This window comes from Hyla sarda, unplaced genomic scaffold (assembly GCF_029499605.1).
Source record: "Hyla sarda isolate aHylSar1 unplaced genomic scaffold, aHylSar1.hap1 scaffold_1667, whole genome shotgun sequence".
In the NCBI taxonomy this organism is placed as follows: domain Eukaryota; kingdom Metazoa; phylum Chordata; class Amphibia; order Anura; family Hylidae; genus Hyla; species Hyla sarda.
Window position 1 is genome coordinate 19,794 of NW_026608306.1, and position 17,310 is coordinate 37,103.

A 17,310-nucleotide genomic window follows, 5' to 3' on the forward strand; every position below is an offset into this window, starting at 1 on the left:
TGCGCAACATTATCAAGAAGTTTACACCCCATGGCCCTGTAGATAATCTCCCTGGGCGTGGACCGAAGAGAAAAACTGATGAAAGGGGTCACTGCAGGATGGTCCGGATGGGGGATAAGCAGCCCCAAACAAGTTCCAAAGATATTCAAGCTGTCCTGCAGGCTCAGGGAGCATCAGTGTCAGCGCGAACTATCCGTCCACATTTATATGAAATGAAACGCTATGGAGGAGAACCAGAAGGACCCCACTATGGAGGAGACCCAGGAGGACCCCACTATGGAGGAGACCCAGGAGGACCCCACTATGGAGGAGACCCAGGAGGACCCCACTATGGAGGAGACCCAGGAGGACCCCACTATGGAGGAGACCCAGGAGGACCCCACTATGGAGGAGACCCAGGAGGACCCCACTATGGAGGAGACCCAGAAGGACCCCACTATGGCGGAGACCCAGGAGGACCCCACTATGGAGGAGACCCAGGAGGACCCCACTATGGAGGAGACCCAGGAGGACCCCACTATGGAGGAGACCCAGGAGGACCCCACTATGGAGGAGACCCAGGAGGACCCCACTATGGAGGAGACCCAGGAGGACCCCACTATGGAGGAGACCCAGGAGGACCCCACTATGGAGGAGACCCAGGAGGACCCCACTATGGAGGAGACCCAGGAGGACCCCACTGCTGACACAGAGACATAAAAAAGCAAGGCTACATTTTACCAAAATGAACTTGAGTAACCAAAATCCTTCTGGGAAAACGTCTTGTGGACAGATGAGACAAGATAGATCTTTTTGGTAAAGCCCATCATTCTACTGTTTACCGAAAACGGAATGAGGCCTACAAAGAAAAGAGCACAGTACCTACAGTGACATATGGGGGAGGTCAGTGATGTTTTGGGTTGTTTTGCTGCCTCTGGCACTGGGGGTCTTGAATGTGTACAAGACATCATGAAATCTGAGGATTACCAATGGATTTTGGGTCGCACTGTAGAGCCCAGTGTCAGAAAGCTGGGTTTGTGTCCGAGATCTTGGGTCTTCCAGCAGGACAATGACCCCAAACATACGTCAAAAAGTCCCAGAAATGGATGATAACAAAGCGCTGGAGAGTTCTGAAGTGTCAGCAATGAGTCCAGATCTAAATCCCATTGATCACCTGTGGAGAGATCTTATAATTACTGTTGGGAAAAGGCGCCGTCCAATAAGAGACCGGGAGCAGTTTGTAAAGGAAGAGTGGTCCAACATTCCGGCTGAGAGGTGTAAGAAGCTTATTGATGGTTATAGGAAGACTGCTCCAACATTCCGGCTGAGAGGTGTAAGAAGCTTATTGATGCTTATAGGAAGAGTGGTCCAACATTCCGGGTGAGAGGTGTAAGAAGCTTATTGATGCTTATAGGAAGAGTGGTCCAACATTCCGGCTGAGAGGTGTAAGAAGCTTATTGATGGTTATAGGAAGAGTGGTCCAATATTCCGGCTGAGAGGTGTAAGAAGCTTATTGATTGTTATAGGAATAGTGGTCCAACATTCCGGCTGAGAGGTGTAAGAAGCTTATTGATGGTTATAGGAAGTGACTGATTTCACTTATTTTTTCCAAAGGAAGTGCGACCAAATATTAAGTTAAGGGGCCAATAATTTTGTCCAGCCTTTTTTGGAGTTTGGTGACATTATGTCCAATTTGCTTTTTTTCCTCCCTTTTTGGATTAGTTCACACAAAGGGAATAAACATGTGTATAGCAAAACATCTGTTACTGCAATCCTTTTCTGTGAGAATTGACTTCATTTCAGGGGTGCCAACATTTACGGCCATGACTGTAGTGTACTAACAAACAGAATCCAGATAAACGCCAGGCATGAATAAACGAACAAGACAAGGAATGGAATAAGAATACAGCAGAAACCATGAGATGCAGGGAATGAACAGAAGAAGTGAATGTAAAACACTAAACTGATCAGGAACACAGAACACTGTTCACATTGGGTCACAGAACAGAAACACCCTAGACACCGCACTCCACAAAAGGAGTAGACAGCAATAATAACTCCAGATAGACTTCTGGATATTGGCCTAGAAGGAAACAGAAATATAATACACGGAACACTACACAAACGGATTAAGTTCAGAGGACACAGATCAGTGAGCAGCACAGAGGACACTATAGACCAATGGTAAAGCACAGAGGAAACACTAGATCAGTGATCATGAACTCTATGATCAGTGCATGTGCTAAAAACTCTAAAGATCAGCTGTAATGAACTCAACAAAAACAGATGCAAGAAAACCAAACTTCACAATGTGAACAGAGACTAAGAAACAAGGTACAAACAGAATGGACATACAATAATCCTAAAAACCGACAGATGTACCACAGACTAAAATCAATAATAAACAGGACTATTAACCATGGCTAAAAACTCAGAACTATCACAATATAAATACAAGGTGCATGATTAAGCAGACATGGACAGCATAGCACTATAGCTAAGCTGCATAATAAAACATGGTCAGAGAAAATCAATCACCAGCAACCAGAGTGCAGCAAAGCTAGGGTTTAAATAGCCACACCTGAGTTGCAATTTGTTCAGAATATTAAAGCGCATCGATCATGAACTCCGGACTATATAACCTACACAGCCTTTGTACAGCACCGTATTTACCTTATTTCTGACGGCTTTTATCACCCCAAAAAATACTTTTGATCGCAGCCACACACAGTCGGATAGGCGTGGCACGAGGTACCGTTTGCTCCGCCGCCACCACGCCCACCCATGTACGTCAGCACTGGGACCGCTGTGTGATTGACACAGGTCCCAGCGCATGCGCCTCAGCTCAGCTAAGAAGCGCCACAGAGTATGATATCCAGGCAAGCGCTCACTCCCGCCGCCGTAGTGTGCCTGCGCAGTGCTAGAGGCAGAGAGCGCACGTCCTCTCTGTCTCTAGTAACGGGGACTGTCCTGCGCGCAGAAGAGAAGAAAGAAGAAGCAAGAGGATAGCCGGCACGGAGTACAGTACATAAATTATAAAAGGTGCATATCTGAATAAACTTGTTTTTGGCTGAGCTGAGGGGCGCATGCGCTGGGACCTGTGTCAATCACACAGCGGTCCCAGCGCTGACCTATGGGGAGGTGAGCGTGGCGGCGGTGGGGCATAGCGTACCTCGCTACCTGTGTATGGAGGCCTCCCTGCCCTGATATAATGTTTATGGAGGCCTTCCGATTCTGTAGTGGGCTCGAGCAGGACTTTAAACAGGAGCCCCATGAGCAGGAAGTCTCTGCCATCGATTGCTTCTGCCTGCGAGCGCTATAATATTTTAAATCAAAGCGGGGTCGGGAGCTTTACTGATGGAGGAACAGCAGAGGCCGTGTCACCAGAGGTTTATTATGGGTTCAGAAAATGCACTGCCATATACACCGCCATATACGTAACCGGACAGCGTCACACAATACAGAGGATCCGGGGCACGTTTAGGGGCATTTGCCATGTGGGCTGACAATCTATTCTGTTCTCTTGTATAGGATGGAGAGACGAACAAAGGATCTGCCAAATCCACGCACCGTGCGCTGTGGGCGGAGCTGGACGAGCTGCATAGTAAGTGATCAGTATATACACAGTGTATCCTGTATTATGGAGCATCAGTGATATACACCTGGAGGACACTGAGGTCTCTACAGTGGGGATCAAAAGTTTGTGCACCCCAGATAAAAATGTGTATTAATGTGCATAAAGAAGCCAAGGAAAGATGAAAATCTCCAAAAGGCATCAAATTACAGATTAGACATTCTTATAATATGTCACCAAAAGTTACATTTTATTTCCATCATTTACACTTTCAAAATAACAGAAAACAAAAAAATGGCGTCTGCAAAAGTTTGTGCACCCTGCAGAGTTAATATCTTGTACTGCCCCCTTTGGCAAGTATCACAGCTTGTAAACGCTTTTTGTAGCAGCCAAGAGTCTTCCAGTTCTTGTTTGAGGTATCTTTGCCCATTCTTCCTTACAAAAGTCTTCCAGTTCTTTGAGATTTCTGGGCTGTCTGTCACGCACTGCTCTTTTAAGGTCTATCCATAGATTTTCAATGATGTTGAGGTCAGGAGATTGTGAAGGCCATGGCAAAACCTTCAGTTTACGCCTCTTGATGTAATCCCCGTGGATTTCGAGGTGTGTTTAGGATCATTAACCATTTGTAGAAGCCATCCTCTCTTTAACTTCAGCTTTTTCACAGATGGCATCAAGTTAGCATTCAAAATTTGCTGAAATTTTATTGAATCCATTTTTCCTTCTACTCGTGAGATGTTCCCTGAGCCACTGGCTGCAATACAACCCCCAAAGCATGATTGATCCACCCCCATGCTTAACAGTTGGACAGAGGTTCTTTTAATTAAATTCTGTTCCCCTTCTTCTCCAAACGTACCTTTGCTCATTCCGGCCAAAAAGTTAAATTTTAACCTCATCGGTCCACAGAACTTGTTTTCAAAATGCATCAGGCTTGTCTGTATGTTCATTTGCAAAGTTCAAATGCTGATTTTTGTGGTGAGTACGTAGAAGACGTTTTCTTCTGATGACTCTTCCATGAAGACCATATTTGTACATGTATCTCTTGTGACATTCCATCTCGGGGATCGTCCTGGTCACTTGCCATGGGACACGTTTCCTCGCAATAACTCGCCAGACAACCGTTCTGCATACAAGTCTGGCACCTTGCCAGCTTTATTTACACAGGTTGCAGGTAAAACAAAACATAACTCAGGAACAAACCAAAGTCCTAGACCGTCTGGTCACTGACTACACATGTAAGCATGCCCTGACTACTAACTGGTGAGCTACCCTCAGCCAGCATAAAACATGTGCCCCTGCAACATGTTTTACTCACAGTTCACACTGTCACTTGTGGCCACTCACAGATTCCAGCTGTGTGCTTCCTCAACAGGGCCCGAGTGTCTCCCCCTACAGCGACATGCTGTTTCCCAGGGAGAGCCCCAACTATCCTGCCTAACTTCCTTTTAAGCACCCTTCCCCTTCCTGCTACCTCATTAATTAAGCCACAGATGGAGGTTTCTCCAGGTTTAGCTAGGGAAATACACCCTTCGCTTGCCACACTGTCACATATCACACCCCCCCCCCCCCCACACCCCCTCTGCTCAGACCACCGGGAAGGAGCACTTGTATTCAAAAGGCAGAGTCCAACTGCCTTTCCTTTTGCTTGAACAACTATGTCCAACAGGTTTTGAGGCACTTGGCTTCCTTCATCAGCAGATTTTATCTGCACCACTTTAATGGTGCACCCTTCTTTCATTCGCACTTTCATCAGCCACCGAGCACAAGACTTTTGGTCACCTTTGACAAATTCCTTGTTAAAAGGCTCCATTCACGTCACACCTTTCCAACACCATGTTCTTCACCTAGGTCTGTTCAGTTCTCTGGACTCTAGGTGTGGACAAGGCAGATGCTCTAGGCCTTTGTCTTCTTCTGTCACTGGTATGACCATTGCCCGAACTTTGCTGGTGGCCAACCGAGCCTGTATCACCCATTTGCAGGTCTTCTAAGACATCCTCCACAATTTCAGGAGGCTTCCCTTTAATGTTCCTGTTCATCTTCTCCTTGAGACGGACTCTTCTCCTAATTCTACTTGTGCGGACTTTCTTCCAGTGTTTTCTAATCCAGTGCCTCTCAGGGTTTCCACCACGACCCAGTCTTCTATCACAGTGACCTCTTTTTAAGGACTCTGCTTTCTTATTAGCCCTTTCTTTAGGGACACCGACCTTCACAGGCTCATCTTTAGGCTGAGAACTCTTGGCTCCTTTAGGCCTTTTTTCACCTGCACCTTCAGATGTGTCACTGACTTTACTTGCAGCTTCTGCAGTTATCTCTGGTTTAACTTCTGCCTCAGAGAACTTCTCTGCCTCAGCATTTTCACCATTCAATGTCAATATCTCTGCAGCTTCAGAGGACCTCTCATATGGTTTGACCTCAGTCTCAGCTTCAGAGGACTTCCCATATGGTTTCACCTCAGTCTCAGCTTCATAGGACTTCCCATATGGTTTCACCTCAGTCTCAGCTTCATAGGACTTCCTATATGGTTTCACCTCAGTCTCAGCTTCAGAGGACTTCTCATATGGCTTCTTCTCATGGTCTTCAGACTCTACTGTTTCTTGAGTCCATTGTTCAGACTCTGCCACTTTTAGAGAAAGCATCCCTGTCTCCAGTAGCTACGGCTGTGGCTTTGGCCTCAGTTTCCATCGGAGACGCTTTTAACCTCTCGTTAGCCAGTTCTACTACAGCTTGTTCTCTGCTTTCTTTTAGGACCTTCATGTCCCCTTCCATCTTTAAACATTTCTGCTGCTCACTCTTGAGCTTAGAAGAGTTCACCTTCTCACTTTCCAGCAGTTCTGTGAAGTTTTTGACAGTATCTTCCAGCGACAGCAGTTGTTCTCTCATCTGCTCATCGTCTTTATTCAGCGGCGCCATCTTGGACACTTTCTGCTCATAGACTTTTAGCTGAGCCTCTTGTTCAGAGAGCTGAGTACCCAGTGAATCCAAAGCAGCTGCGCGAGACTTAATGTGCGTTTCGTTCTGTGCCTCCAGGCTCTGCACCTTATGAGCCATTAACACTTTCTCCTTCTCCAGCTCTTCCATGGCTACCAACCTAGCCTTGTGATCACTTTGTAGAGCCAGATATGCCCCACACAGGACATTCACTTCTTCATCCTTGAATGAGATCTGCTTGGCCAGAATCTCCAATTCTCTCTCCTTGCTGGTCACATGATCCTGGGAGCGGGACAGTTCATCCTGCAGAGCCGCCCTTTCACTTTTGTGGCGCTCCATATCTTTCTGCAGCTGAAGCGTCGCTTCCTGCTCTTTATTCACGTCTCCAAGCGTTTTCTCTTTCTCCTCTGTCAGGTGATGAACTACTTCTTCCTTTTGAGACAATTTAGCAGAAACCATCTGTAAGGTTTCTTCAAAGTACTGGATCTGCTCCCTTTTCTTACCAAGACCAGCTCGTTTTTCCGAGATCTCTTAGTTACAGCGGTCTCCTTACTCTCGCTGCTGGACCTTGAGACATTCTCTTGTCCTCTGACAGTCACTTGTCCTTGGCCTGTCTCTTCCTTCAAGCCAACTCGTTCAGACTCTTCTCCACCTTTAGGAGTAGTCTCCCCCTTTTCAAGGGTCTTGGCCACTTGGGCTTCAGGGTAGTTCCCGAACAGTCTCTCTGGACTGTCTCTGTGCTCATTGGCAGACTTCTCTTTCACATCAACACCATCTCTCCGCTGCCCAGCAGAAAGGTCTAGGGCTCCTGGGTCTGCAACAACATCTGGTCCAGTGGTTCGACCTTTCTGGTCACGATCCATCTCTGGTCCAGACGTCACATCTCCTTCACTCAGGACTCTGTCTGTGACAGTAAGCGCAGCACTCGGCTCCACATGTACTCTCTTCAGTACTTCTGCATTATCCACAGACCCGCTCTAGTCACCTGACAGTCTTCCCATAATTGCTGAAAAATGGAAAATCCATCCCCAGTACTACATCATACTCCAAGGAGGGCTCTATTGCCACCTTGTGACCTACAGTACCATAGGGAGTAGAAAAACAGACATTAAAGGGGTACTCCGCCCCTAGACATTGTTACGCCTAGCGCTCCGGGTCCCCGCTCCTCCCCGGAGCGCTCACGGCGTCTTTCTCCCTGCAGCTCCCCGGTCAGTCCCGCTGACCGGGAGCGCTGCACTGTCATGGCCGTTGGGGACGCGATTCGCACAGCGGGACGCGCCCGCTCGCGAATCGCATCCCAGGTCACTTACCCGTTCCCGTCCCCTGCTGTCATGTGCTGGCGCGCGCGGCTCCGCTCTCTAGGGCGCGCGCGCGCCAGCTCCCTGAGACTTAAAGGGCCAGTGCACCAATGATTGGTGCCTGGCCCAATTTGCTTAATTGGCTTCCACCTGGTCCCTGACTATATCTAACCTCCTCCCATGCACTCCCTTGCCGGATCTTGTTGCCCTAGTGCCTAGTGAAAGCGTATTGTGTGTCTAAAGCCTGTGTACCAGAACTTCTGCTATCCACCCTGACTACGAACCTTGCCGCCTGCCCCCGACCTTCTGCTACGTCCGACCTTGCTTCTGTCTACTCCCTTGTACCTCGCCTATCATCAGCAGTCAGAGAGGTGACCCGTTGCTAGTGGATACGACCTGGTCACTACCGCCGCAGCAAGACCATCCCGCTTTGCGGCGGGCTCTGGTGAAAACCAGTAGTGACTTAGAACCGGTCCACTAGCGCGGTCCTCGCCAATCCCTCTCTGGCACAGAGGATCCACTACCTGCCAGCCGGCATCGTGACAGTAGATCCGGCCATGGATCCCGCTGACGTCCCTCTGCCTTATATCTCTGATATCACCACGGTGGTCGCCCAGCAATCCCGACAGATCGCCCATCTAACCCACCAGCTGTCGGAAGTATTCACCATTGTGCAGCAACTTCAGTCGCAACTTCAGCAGCAATCATCTCCTCCGCCAGCTCCTGCACCCCTTCCGCAGCGAGTGGCCACTCCTAGCCTCCGCCTGTCCTTGCCGGACAAATTTAATGGGGACTCTAAGTTTTGCCGTGGCTTCCTTTCGCAATGTTCTCTGCACTTGGAGATGATGTCGGACCAGTTTCCTACTGAAAGGTCTAAGGTGGCTTTCGTAGTCAGCCTTCTGTCTGGAAAAGCTCTGTCATGGGCCACACCGCTCTGGGACCGCAATGACCCCGTCACTGCCTCTGTACACTCCTTCTTCTCGGAAATTCGAAGTGTCTTTGAGGAACCTGCCCGAGCCTCTTCTGCTGAGACTGCCCTGCTGAACCTGGTCCAGGGTAATTCTTCCGTTGGCGAGTACGCCATACAATTCCGTACTCTTGCTTCTGAACTTTCCTGGAATAATGAGGCCCTCTGCGCGACCTTTAAAAAAGGCCTATCCAGCAACATTAAAGATGTTCTGGCCGCACGAGAAACTCCTGCTAATCTACATGAACTCATTCATCTAGCCACTCGCATTGACATGCGTTTTTCTGAGAGACATCAAGAGCTCCGCCAGGAAAAAGACTTAGATCTCTGGGCACCTCTCCCACAGTCTCCATTGCAATCTGCGCCTAGGCCTCCCGCCGAGGAGGCCATGCAAGTGGATCGGTCTCGCCTGACCCTGGAAGAGAGGAATCGCCGTAAGGAAGAGAATCTTTGTCTGTACTGTGCCAGTACCGAACATTTTTTGGTGGATTGCCCTATCCGTCCTCCACGTCTGGGAAACGCACGCTCGCACCCAGCTCTCGTGGGTGTGGCGTCTCTGGATGCTAAGTCGGCTTCTCCACGTCTCACGGTGCCTGTACGGATTTCTACTTCAGCCAGCTCTTCCCTCTCAGCCGTGGCCTGCCTGGACTCTGGTGCTTCTGGGAATTTTATTCGGGAGTCCTTGGTGAATAAATTCCGCATTCCGGTGACCCGTCTTGTCAAGCCACTCCACATTTCCGCGGTCAACGGAGCCAGGTTGGATTGCACCGTGCGTTACCGCACGGAGCCCCTCCTAATGTGCATCGGACCTCATCACGAGAAAATTGAATTTTTTGTCCTTCCCAATTGCACTTCCGAAGTTCTCCTTGGACTACCCTGGCTTCTACACCATTCCCCAACCCTGGACTGGTCCACTGGGGGGATCAAGAGTTGGGGTCCCTCTTGTTCCAAGGACTGCCTTAAACCAGTTCCCAGTACTCCCTGCCGTGACCCTGTGGTTCCTCCTGTATCCGGTCCCCCTAAAGTCGTTAGGGACTCTGCCTGCCACAGAAAATGCCTTTCCCCCCCTCCCAGTCCCTTCAGGCAAGCCTCTGTGTCCCCTCATGGCTCCCGTCCTTGTGTCTCCCTGCCCCGTGCCAAGCTTCACCCTCTGCCCTCCCTCCCCATTCCTACTCCTGCTGTACTGCCTGCCATTGAGGAAACCATCCATTCCTTCCCGGTGTCCTCATCCCAGGGGAGGCAGTCACCGGACAAAAAAAAGGGGAGACCTAAGGGGGGGGGTACTGTTACGCCTAGCGCTCCGGGTCCCCGCTCCTCCCCGGAGCGCTCACGGCGTCTTTCTCCCTGCAGCTCCCCGGTCAGTCCCGCTGACCGGGAGCGCTGCACTGTCATGGCCGTTGGGGACGCGATTCGCACAGCGGGACGCGCCCGCTCGCGAATCGCATCCCAGGTCACTTACCCGTTCCCGTCCCCTGCTGTCATGTGCTGGCGCGCGCGGCTCCGCTCTCTAGGGCGCGCGCGCGCCAGCTCCCTGAGACTTAAAGGGCCAGTGCACCAATGATTGGTGCCTGGCCCAATTTGCTTAATTGGCTTCCACCTGGTCCCTGACTATATCTAACCTCCTCCCATGCACTCCCTTGCCGGATCTTGTTGCCCTAGTGCCTAGTGAAAGCGTATTGTGTGTCTAAAGCCTGTGTACCAGAACTTCTGCTATCCACCCTGACTACGAACCTTGCCGCCTGCCCCCGACCTTCTGCTACGTCCGACCTTGCTTCTGTCTACTCCCTTGTACCTCGCCTATCATCAGCAGTCAGAGAGGTGACCCGTTGCTAGTGGATACGACCTGGTCACTACCGCCGCAGCAAGACCATCCCGCTTTGCGGCGGGCTCTGGTGAAAACCAGTAGTGACTTAGAACCGGTCCACTAGCGCGGTCCTCGCCAATCCCTCTCTGGCACAGAGGATCCACTACCTGCCAGCCGGCATCGTGACAGACATCTTATCCCCTATCTAAAGAGTTCGCTCTGTGCGTAATGACGGGCGATACAGGGGACGGAGCAACGTGATGTCATGGCTCTGCCCCTCGTGACATCACGCCTCGCCCCTTAATGCAAGTCTATGGCAGGGGCGTGACGACCACCACGCCCCCTCCCATAGACTTGTATTGAGGGTTCGGACCGTGATGTCACGAGGAGCGGAGCCATGACGTAACGATGCTCCGGCCCTTGTATTGCCCGTCATTATGTGCAGAGCGAACTCGCTCTGTGCAGTAATGAAAGCGCGGTGCCACAGCGGCGATTCCCAGGGCTCCCCAGCAGCGGGACCCCGGCGATCTGACATCTTATCCCCTAACCTTTGGATAGGGGATAAGATGTCTAGGGGCAGAGTACCCCTTTAACGGTTTTATAACCCCAAATACCAGCCTGCATAGACATTATAGCTGGGTCCGGCTTTCTGCAACTGGTCTTTACCAGACTTATTATACCCCAAGGCTCTAGCAAAACCTCCATCTTTTTACCATCTACTACCAACTCACACAGGTTTTCTTTTGTCCTGTCAGAGTTGGCAGCAGTTCACATTACTTCAGAAGACATAGGCCTGGGGGGTTTTCACAAAAAACATTGTCACATTGCACAGGTTCAGAATTTACAGGACAGTTCATAGCACTAGGACGCAGGCAAATTGTTTTGTTACATTTTCTCCCAGTCCTGCATTCAACATTTTCTGTTCACCAGATTTTTTTAATCCAATCTGCAGAGTGTGAACAGTCTCATCAGTCTCCATGAGGGGTCCCTCACCCTCACATGATTTTGCAACTGGACATAGGTTGGAGCCACCTTGAACACTGTTCACATAGTCAACTAGGGAAACACCACCCTCCGACTCAGCATTTTTATGCACAGTCCCATCATTCTTATGCACAGTCCCATCATTCTTATGTACAGTCCCATCATTCTTATGTACAGTCTCATCATTCTTATGCACAGTCCCATCATTCTTATGTACAGTCCCATCATTCTTATGTACAGTCCCATCATTCTTATGTACAGTCTCATAGTCTCTAAACATGGCCCCCATAACCTCTGGAACAGTCTTACCAGAATCTCTTGCCGTCCAATCGGTTAAGGACTGGTGCTGGACACCTCTCACCAGCTTCTCTGCTGCAGAACATCACTCCACTTGCTCTTTAAGTAGCTCTGCAACTTTAAACCCAGCATCACTGTTAGGCCGCAGTGCACTCTGTAGTCTTGCAGCTTGGCTTACTCCCACTTGGATCAGGATCTCTGTCTTGACTTTCTCATAGTCCCGTAAGATCTTTGGATCCAGTTCACAATGAACTTTTTGGGCCTCTCCTCCAATGAATCCAAACATCAAGTTTCCCCAGTGTGTCTTGGGCCATGCCTCATGCGCAGCAATCTTTTCAAACTCTGCTTCCTCTTGCACTGCAGCCGTCAGCAACACAGCACTTATCAGGACATCCATCTTGCAACACTTTAAACCTTGCAAACAAAGCACAATGGTTTTCTCTTGGCAACAACTTCACTGCAACTCGACCACTGGTTGCTCCTAGCAACATATCTGCCCGCATCCTCCACCAAATGTGACATTCCATCTCGGGGATTAGCTCTGGGATCGTCCTGGTCACTTGCCATGGGACACGTTTCCTCACAATAACTCGCCAGACAACTGTTCTGCTTACAAGTCTGGCACCTCGCCAGATTTATTTACACAGGTTGCAGGTAAAACAAAACATAACTCAGGAACAAACCAAAGTCCTAGACCATCTGGTCACTGACTACACATGTAAGCATGCCCTGACTACTAACTGGTGAGCTACCCTCAGCCAGCATAAAACAGGTGCCCCTGCAACATGTTTCACTCACAGTTCACACTGTCACTTGGGGCCACTCACAGATTCCAGGTGTGTGCTTCCTCAACAGGGCCTGAGTGTCTCCCCCTACAGCGACATGCTGTTTCCCAGGGAGAGCCCCAACTATCCTGTCTAACTTTTTAAACACCCTTCCCCTTTCTGCTACTTCATTAATTAAGCTACAGATGAAGGTTTCTCCAGGGTTAGCTAGGGAAATACACCCTTCCCTTGCCACACTGTCACACTCTTTATAGTGGAATAGTGTACCACAACTCCAGTGTCTGCCAGATCTTTCTGGAGGGATTCTGCAGTTAAACGTGGGTTTTGAATAGTTTTTCTCACAATCCTGCGAGCTGTTCTGTCTGATATTTTTCTTGGTCTTCCAGATCTTGATTTAACTTCCACTGTTCCTGATGACTGCCATTTCTTAATTACATTCTGAACAGAGGATATTGAGATCTGAAAACATTTTGCTATCTTCTTATAGCCTTCTCCAGCTTTGTGAGCGTCAACTATTTTCAGTTTCAGATTTCTAGACAACTGCTTAGAAGAACCCATGGTGCTGATTGTTGGGGCAAGGTCAGATGAGTCTGGGCATTTAAAACCTTTGAGATTGACATCCCCTGGTCTTCCCAGATGATGATTGAGAACAATCCATGACACTGGCAGGTCTCAGCTTTGTAAAGGAGGCAGTGCATGCTATAAATTCTGCAGGGTGCCCAAACTTTTGCAGACGCCATTTTTTTGTTTTCTGTTATTTTGAAAGTGTAAATGATGGAAATAAATTGTAACTTTTGTTGACATATTATAAGAATGTCTAATCTGTAATTTGTTGCCTTTTGAGATTTTCCATCTTTCCTTGGCTTCTTTATGCACATTAATAACATTTTTTACCTGGGGTGCCCAAACTTTTGATCCCCACTGTATATGGATCACATACCTGCACTCATATAGGGGACATTTGATGTGTATGCATTCTTCAGTGGTATTTCTTTTGTTTCCTTACCTCTCTCATTGCTTTCTCACTTTCTACTGGATTTTTCCTTAAATTTTTTTCTCATTTGCCTCTGTGTAACACGCCCAAAATTAATAATTATGTTGCACAGGCGTCAAAAACGTGATAAACTTCTATTTAAAAATAAAATACCTGACATGAGCTCGGAAAGAAGCCAGATTGATCCGATGAGCTCTGGAGTCCGGTGAAGTCTGTTGTTACCACCTACAGTTTGTGAAATTGCCTCTTACAGTGGGGCCACTTTTCAGTACTTGTGAAGTTGGTCAAGACGTGATTATCTTTTTAAAATGTCAGAATTGGAAAGGAAGAGACTTCAAAAGAAAAATCCCCCTGACCCGCCAAGTGCTGCAGAACAGATCCTGCTGCAAATGACTTCTGACTGTTAAAAAATCCAGATTTGGAGTCTACCACAATGTCCCTTTCACCCCAAGTCACCTTGATTTTGACCCCACTGGATATGTGTATGGCCAAGTTTCCACTTGTTTTTTCTTTTTTTGCCGCCCAAAAAATCACCAGAATAAAACGTCACAGCATTTTCCTGTGTTTGGCGTTTTTTTTCTTGCATTTTTTCTTGTTCTTTTTGCCTTTGAGTGGAAATTGCATTTTTGGCCCCTTTGATGTTTATTCAAAATTAGTTGGATAAAAAAAATTTAAAAAAAATTAAAAAAAAGGATGCAGTGAGGATGGAAAAAAAATGTATGTAACAAATTGTATATATTTTTTATTTATTTATTTTTATTTATTTTTAATAAAGTGTTTGTGTGTGTTTCATTTTTTTTTTTTTTTTTTTTTAACATTTTTTAGATAGTACTACTACTCCCAGCATGAAACAGACTGTTCCATGATGGGATTAGTAATTCCTGTACTAATAGACATATTTCCCTGGGTGTCACTCCTGCAGAGATGCGGAGCGGCTCTATACAGTACTTTGGCCAGTGATGTGAATAAAGATTCACATCACTCATTCACATTTTCCGCCCAGAGTGGGGATTGGCCGGATGGTTGCAGCCAATAGCAGCTCTGAGGGAAATATGAATGAGTGATGTTCTATTCATATCACTGGCCGGAGTACAGAGCAGAGATGTGAGCGCTGTATAGAGCTGCTCTGCATCTCTGCAATAGATAGGATGGTCGCATTGGGTGTCAGGAGTGACATCCGCTGTGATCTTTCCACAACTTCAGGTACTACTACTCCTAACATGGAGCACACTCTGCTCCATGCTGGGAGCTGTAGTACCTGCATTTATAGACAGATCGCAGCGAATGTAACTTCTGACACCTGTTGCGATCTGTCTATTAATGCAGGTACTGCAGCTCCCAGCATGAAGCAGAGTGTGCTCCATGTTGGAAGTAGTAGTACCTGCAGTTAAGGAAAGATCACAGCGGATGTCACTCCTGACACCCGTTGCGATCATCCTGTATAATGTATAGATGCGGCCGGCTGCTCTTCTGTGGTTTCCTGCACTGACGTATATATACACCTATTCATATATCCCACAGAGAGTTGTGATTGTCTGGAACCATCTGGCCAATCACAGCTCTTTGCGGGAAATATGAATAGGTGTAAATATATGGTAGTGCAGGGGACCATGGAATTACGGCCGGCCGCATTTATACATTATAAAGAAGGATCGCAACAGACCTGGTGCGATCTGTCAATTAGTACAGGTACTACTACTCCCATCATGGGGCAGTGTGTTCCATTCTTGCAGTAGTAGTGTAACACTCACGTTTCAGAACACAGGAACCCCCGGTGGATGTGGATCCGCTGGACCTGTGTGGCAGATGACTCGGACCGTACCAGGGAGCGAAGTCTAAGGTGCCACTGATTTTCACCAGAGCCGCCGCAAATCGGGATGGACTTGCTGTGGCAGGCAACACCCAGGTCGCTACCCCTTGCACGGCTCGACCACACAAGCGGCTGAGAAGATGCGAGGCACAGGAGGGATAAGGCAGCTCGTAGTCAGTATAGCAGAAGGTCAGGGCAGGCAGCACAGTAGCGTAGTCAGGAACATAGCAAATGGTCAGTAGGCAGGCGGCAAGGAGCAAGGTCAGGTCACGGAGCAAAGGATCAGATACATAGCAAGGCAGTAACAGGAATGCTTTCTCTCAGGCTCAAGGCAACAAAGATCCGGCAGGGGAGTGAGGAGAGTGGAGGATTTTATCAATGAGCCACAGGTGAATTACACTAATGAGCGCACTGGCCCTTTAAATTTTAAAGCTCCGGCACGCGCGCGCCCTAGGGGATGGGGACAAGTGTGCCGGAGCAGAGAGGCAGAGGTGGGAGAAACACCCGGTTAGTGACCACCTGGGCCTGCATGTGGGCGCATCCCGCGATGCGAGTCCCAGCCTCGTCGGCAGCAGGTAATGGGACCATGCGCTCACGGCCAGCGTGTGCGGCCGGAGCGTATACGGTAACAAGTAGTACTACCTAAAAATGTAGAAAAAGAAAAAAAAAAGTGAAAAACACACACACACTACATTTTTATTATTGTCGGCTACATTTTTAGATCCCTGCCTGCACACATAAATTCATCCCTGTTTTAAAAATGAATAACAATTTTGTTATAAAAAATATAAATTTCGCTAGATACAATTTTTTCCATCGCTACTGTACCTTTTTTTATTTTTTAATGGTACCGTACGAAACTTTATTAAAAAAGGTATCTCCATCTTTTTTTTGGATGGCTAAAGTCCAAAAAAGAATAAAAACCGCCTGAAAAAACTGCAAAGTTAAAACCCACATGCTGTTTTTCTTGGCGTTTTACTCCCATGGACTTCTATGGGAGAAAAAAGCCACGATTTCAGGGAAAAAACGCCATAGGCTCAACATGCTGTAACTTTGCAAAACCGCCAAGGAGCTGAAAAACGCCAAAAAAGAGTGAGAAAATGCCAAAAAAAAAACGCCAAACTGAAAAACTAAAAGTGAAAAAAGAATTTTGCGATTTCTCATTGATTTACAGCTAACATCTGGCCACAGCGTTTTTTCAATGAAAAAAGCCATGTGGCGGTTTTGGCGTTTTTTCAGGAAAAAACGCACACAAAAAATAAGTAGAAACTTAGCCTATAAGTGTCGATTGAGAAATGGAAAAAAAAAGAATTACACAGACCTAGAAATTTATAATTAAAAAAACATAATAAAATAATTAAAAAAATAAACATCTGTTGTATCGCCGCGTGCGTAAATGTCTGAACTATAAAAATATAACGTTATTTAAACCACAGAGTTAATGGCGTATATGTAAAAAAAAGTCCAAAATTTCATATTTTAGGTCACTTTGTATGCTTTAAATTTTTTTTATAAAAACCAATCAAAAAGCCTCATCATGGTACCGTATATGGAAAAATTAAAAAGTTCGCTGTAGATTTTGTGGTAAAATTATTGATGTCGTTACAAAGTAAAACTGGTGGCGCAAAATACAAGCTCTCATGAGTCTGTAGGTGGAAAATTGAAAGCGTCATGATTTTTAGAAGGTGAGGAGGAAAAAACTAAAGTGCAAAAACGAAAAAACCTGTGGTCCTTAAAGGGGTACTCCGCTGCTCAGCGTTTGGAACAAAAAGTTTCAAACGCTGGAGACGGCGCCGGGAGCTCGTGACATAATAACCCGTGACAGCATCACGCCCCCTCCCATAGACTTGCATTGAGGGGGCAGGGCGTTACAGTAACGAGGGGGCGGTGCTA

The 17,310-nt window shown here is 47.6% G+C and overlaps 1 protein-coding gene across 1 annotated transcript in view; it reads left to right on the forward strand.

Annotated features, from left to right (window-relative positions):
• The window catches only part of LOC130311753 (kinesin-like protein KIFC3), a gene marked incomplete at both ends in the record, with an annotated part of 71,394 nt that overhangs the window by 15,730 nt on the left and 38,354 nt on the right, over window positions 1-17,310 (forward strand). The window contains 1 exon segment of the mRNA XM_056552521.1: window positions 3,511-3,583. Coding sequence (XP_056408496.1) covers window positions 3,511-3,583 — 73 coding nt within the window.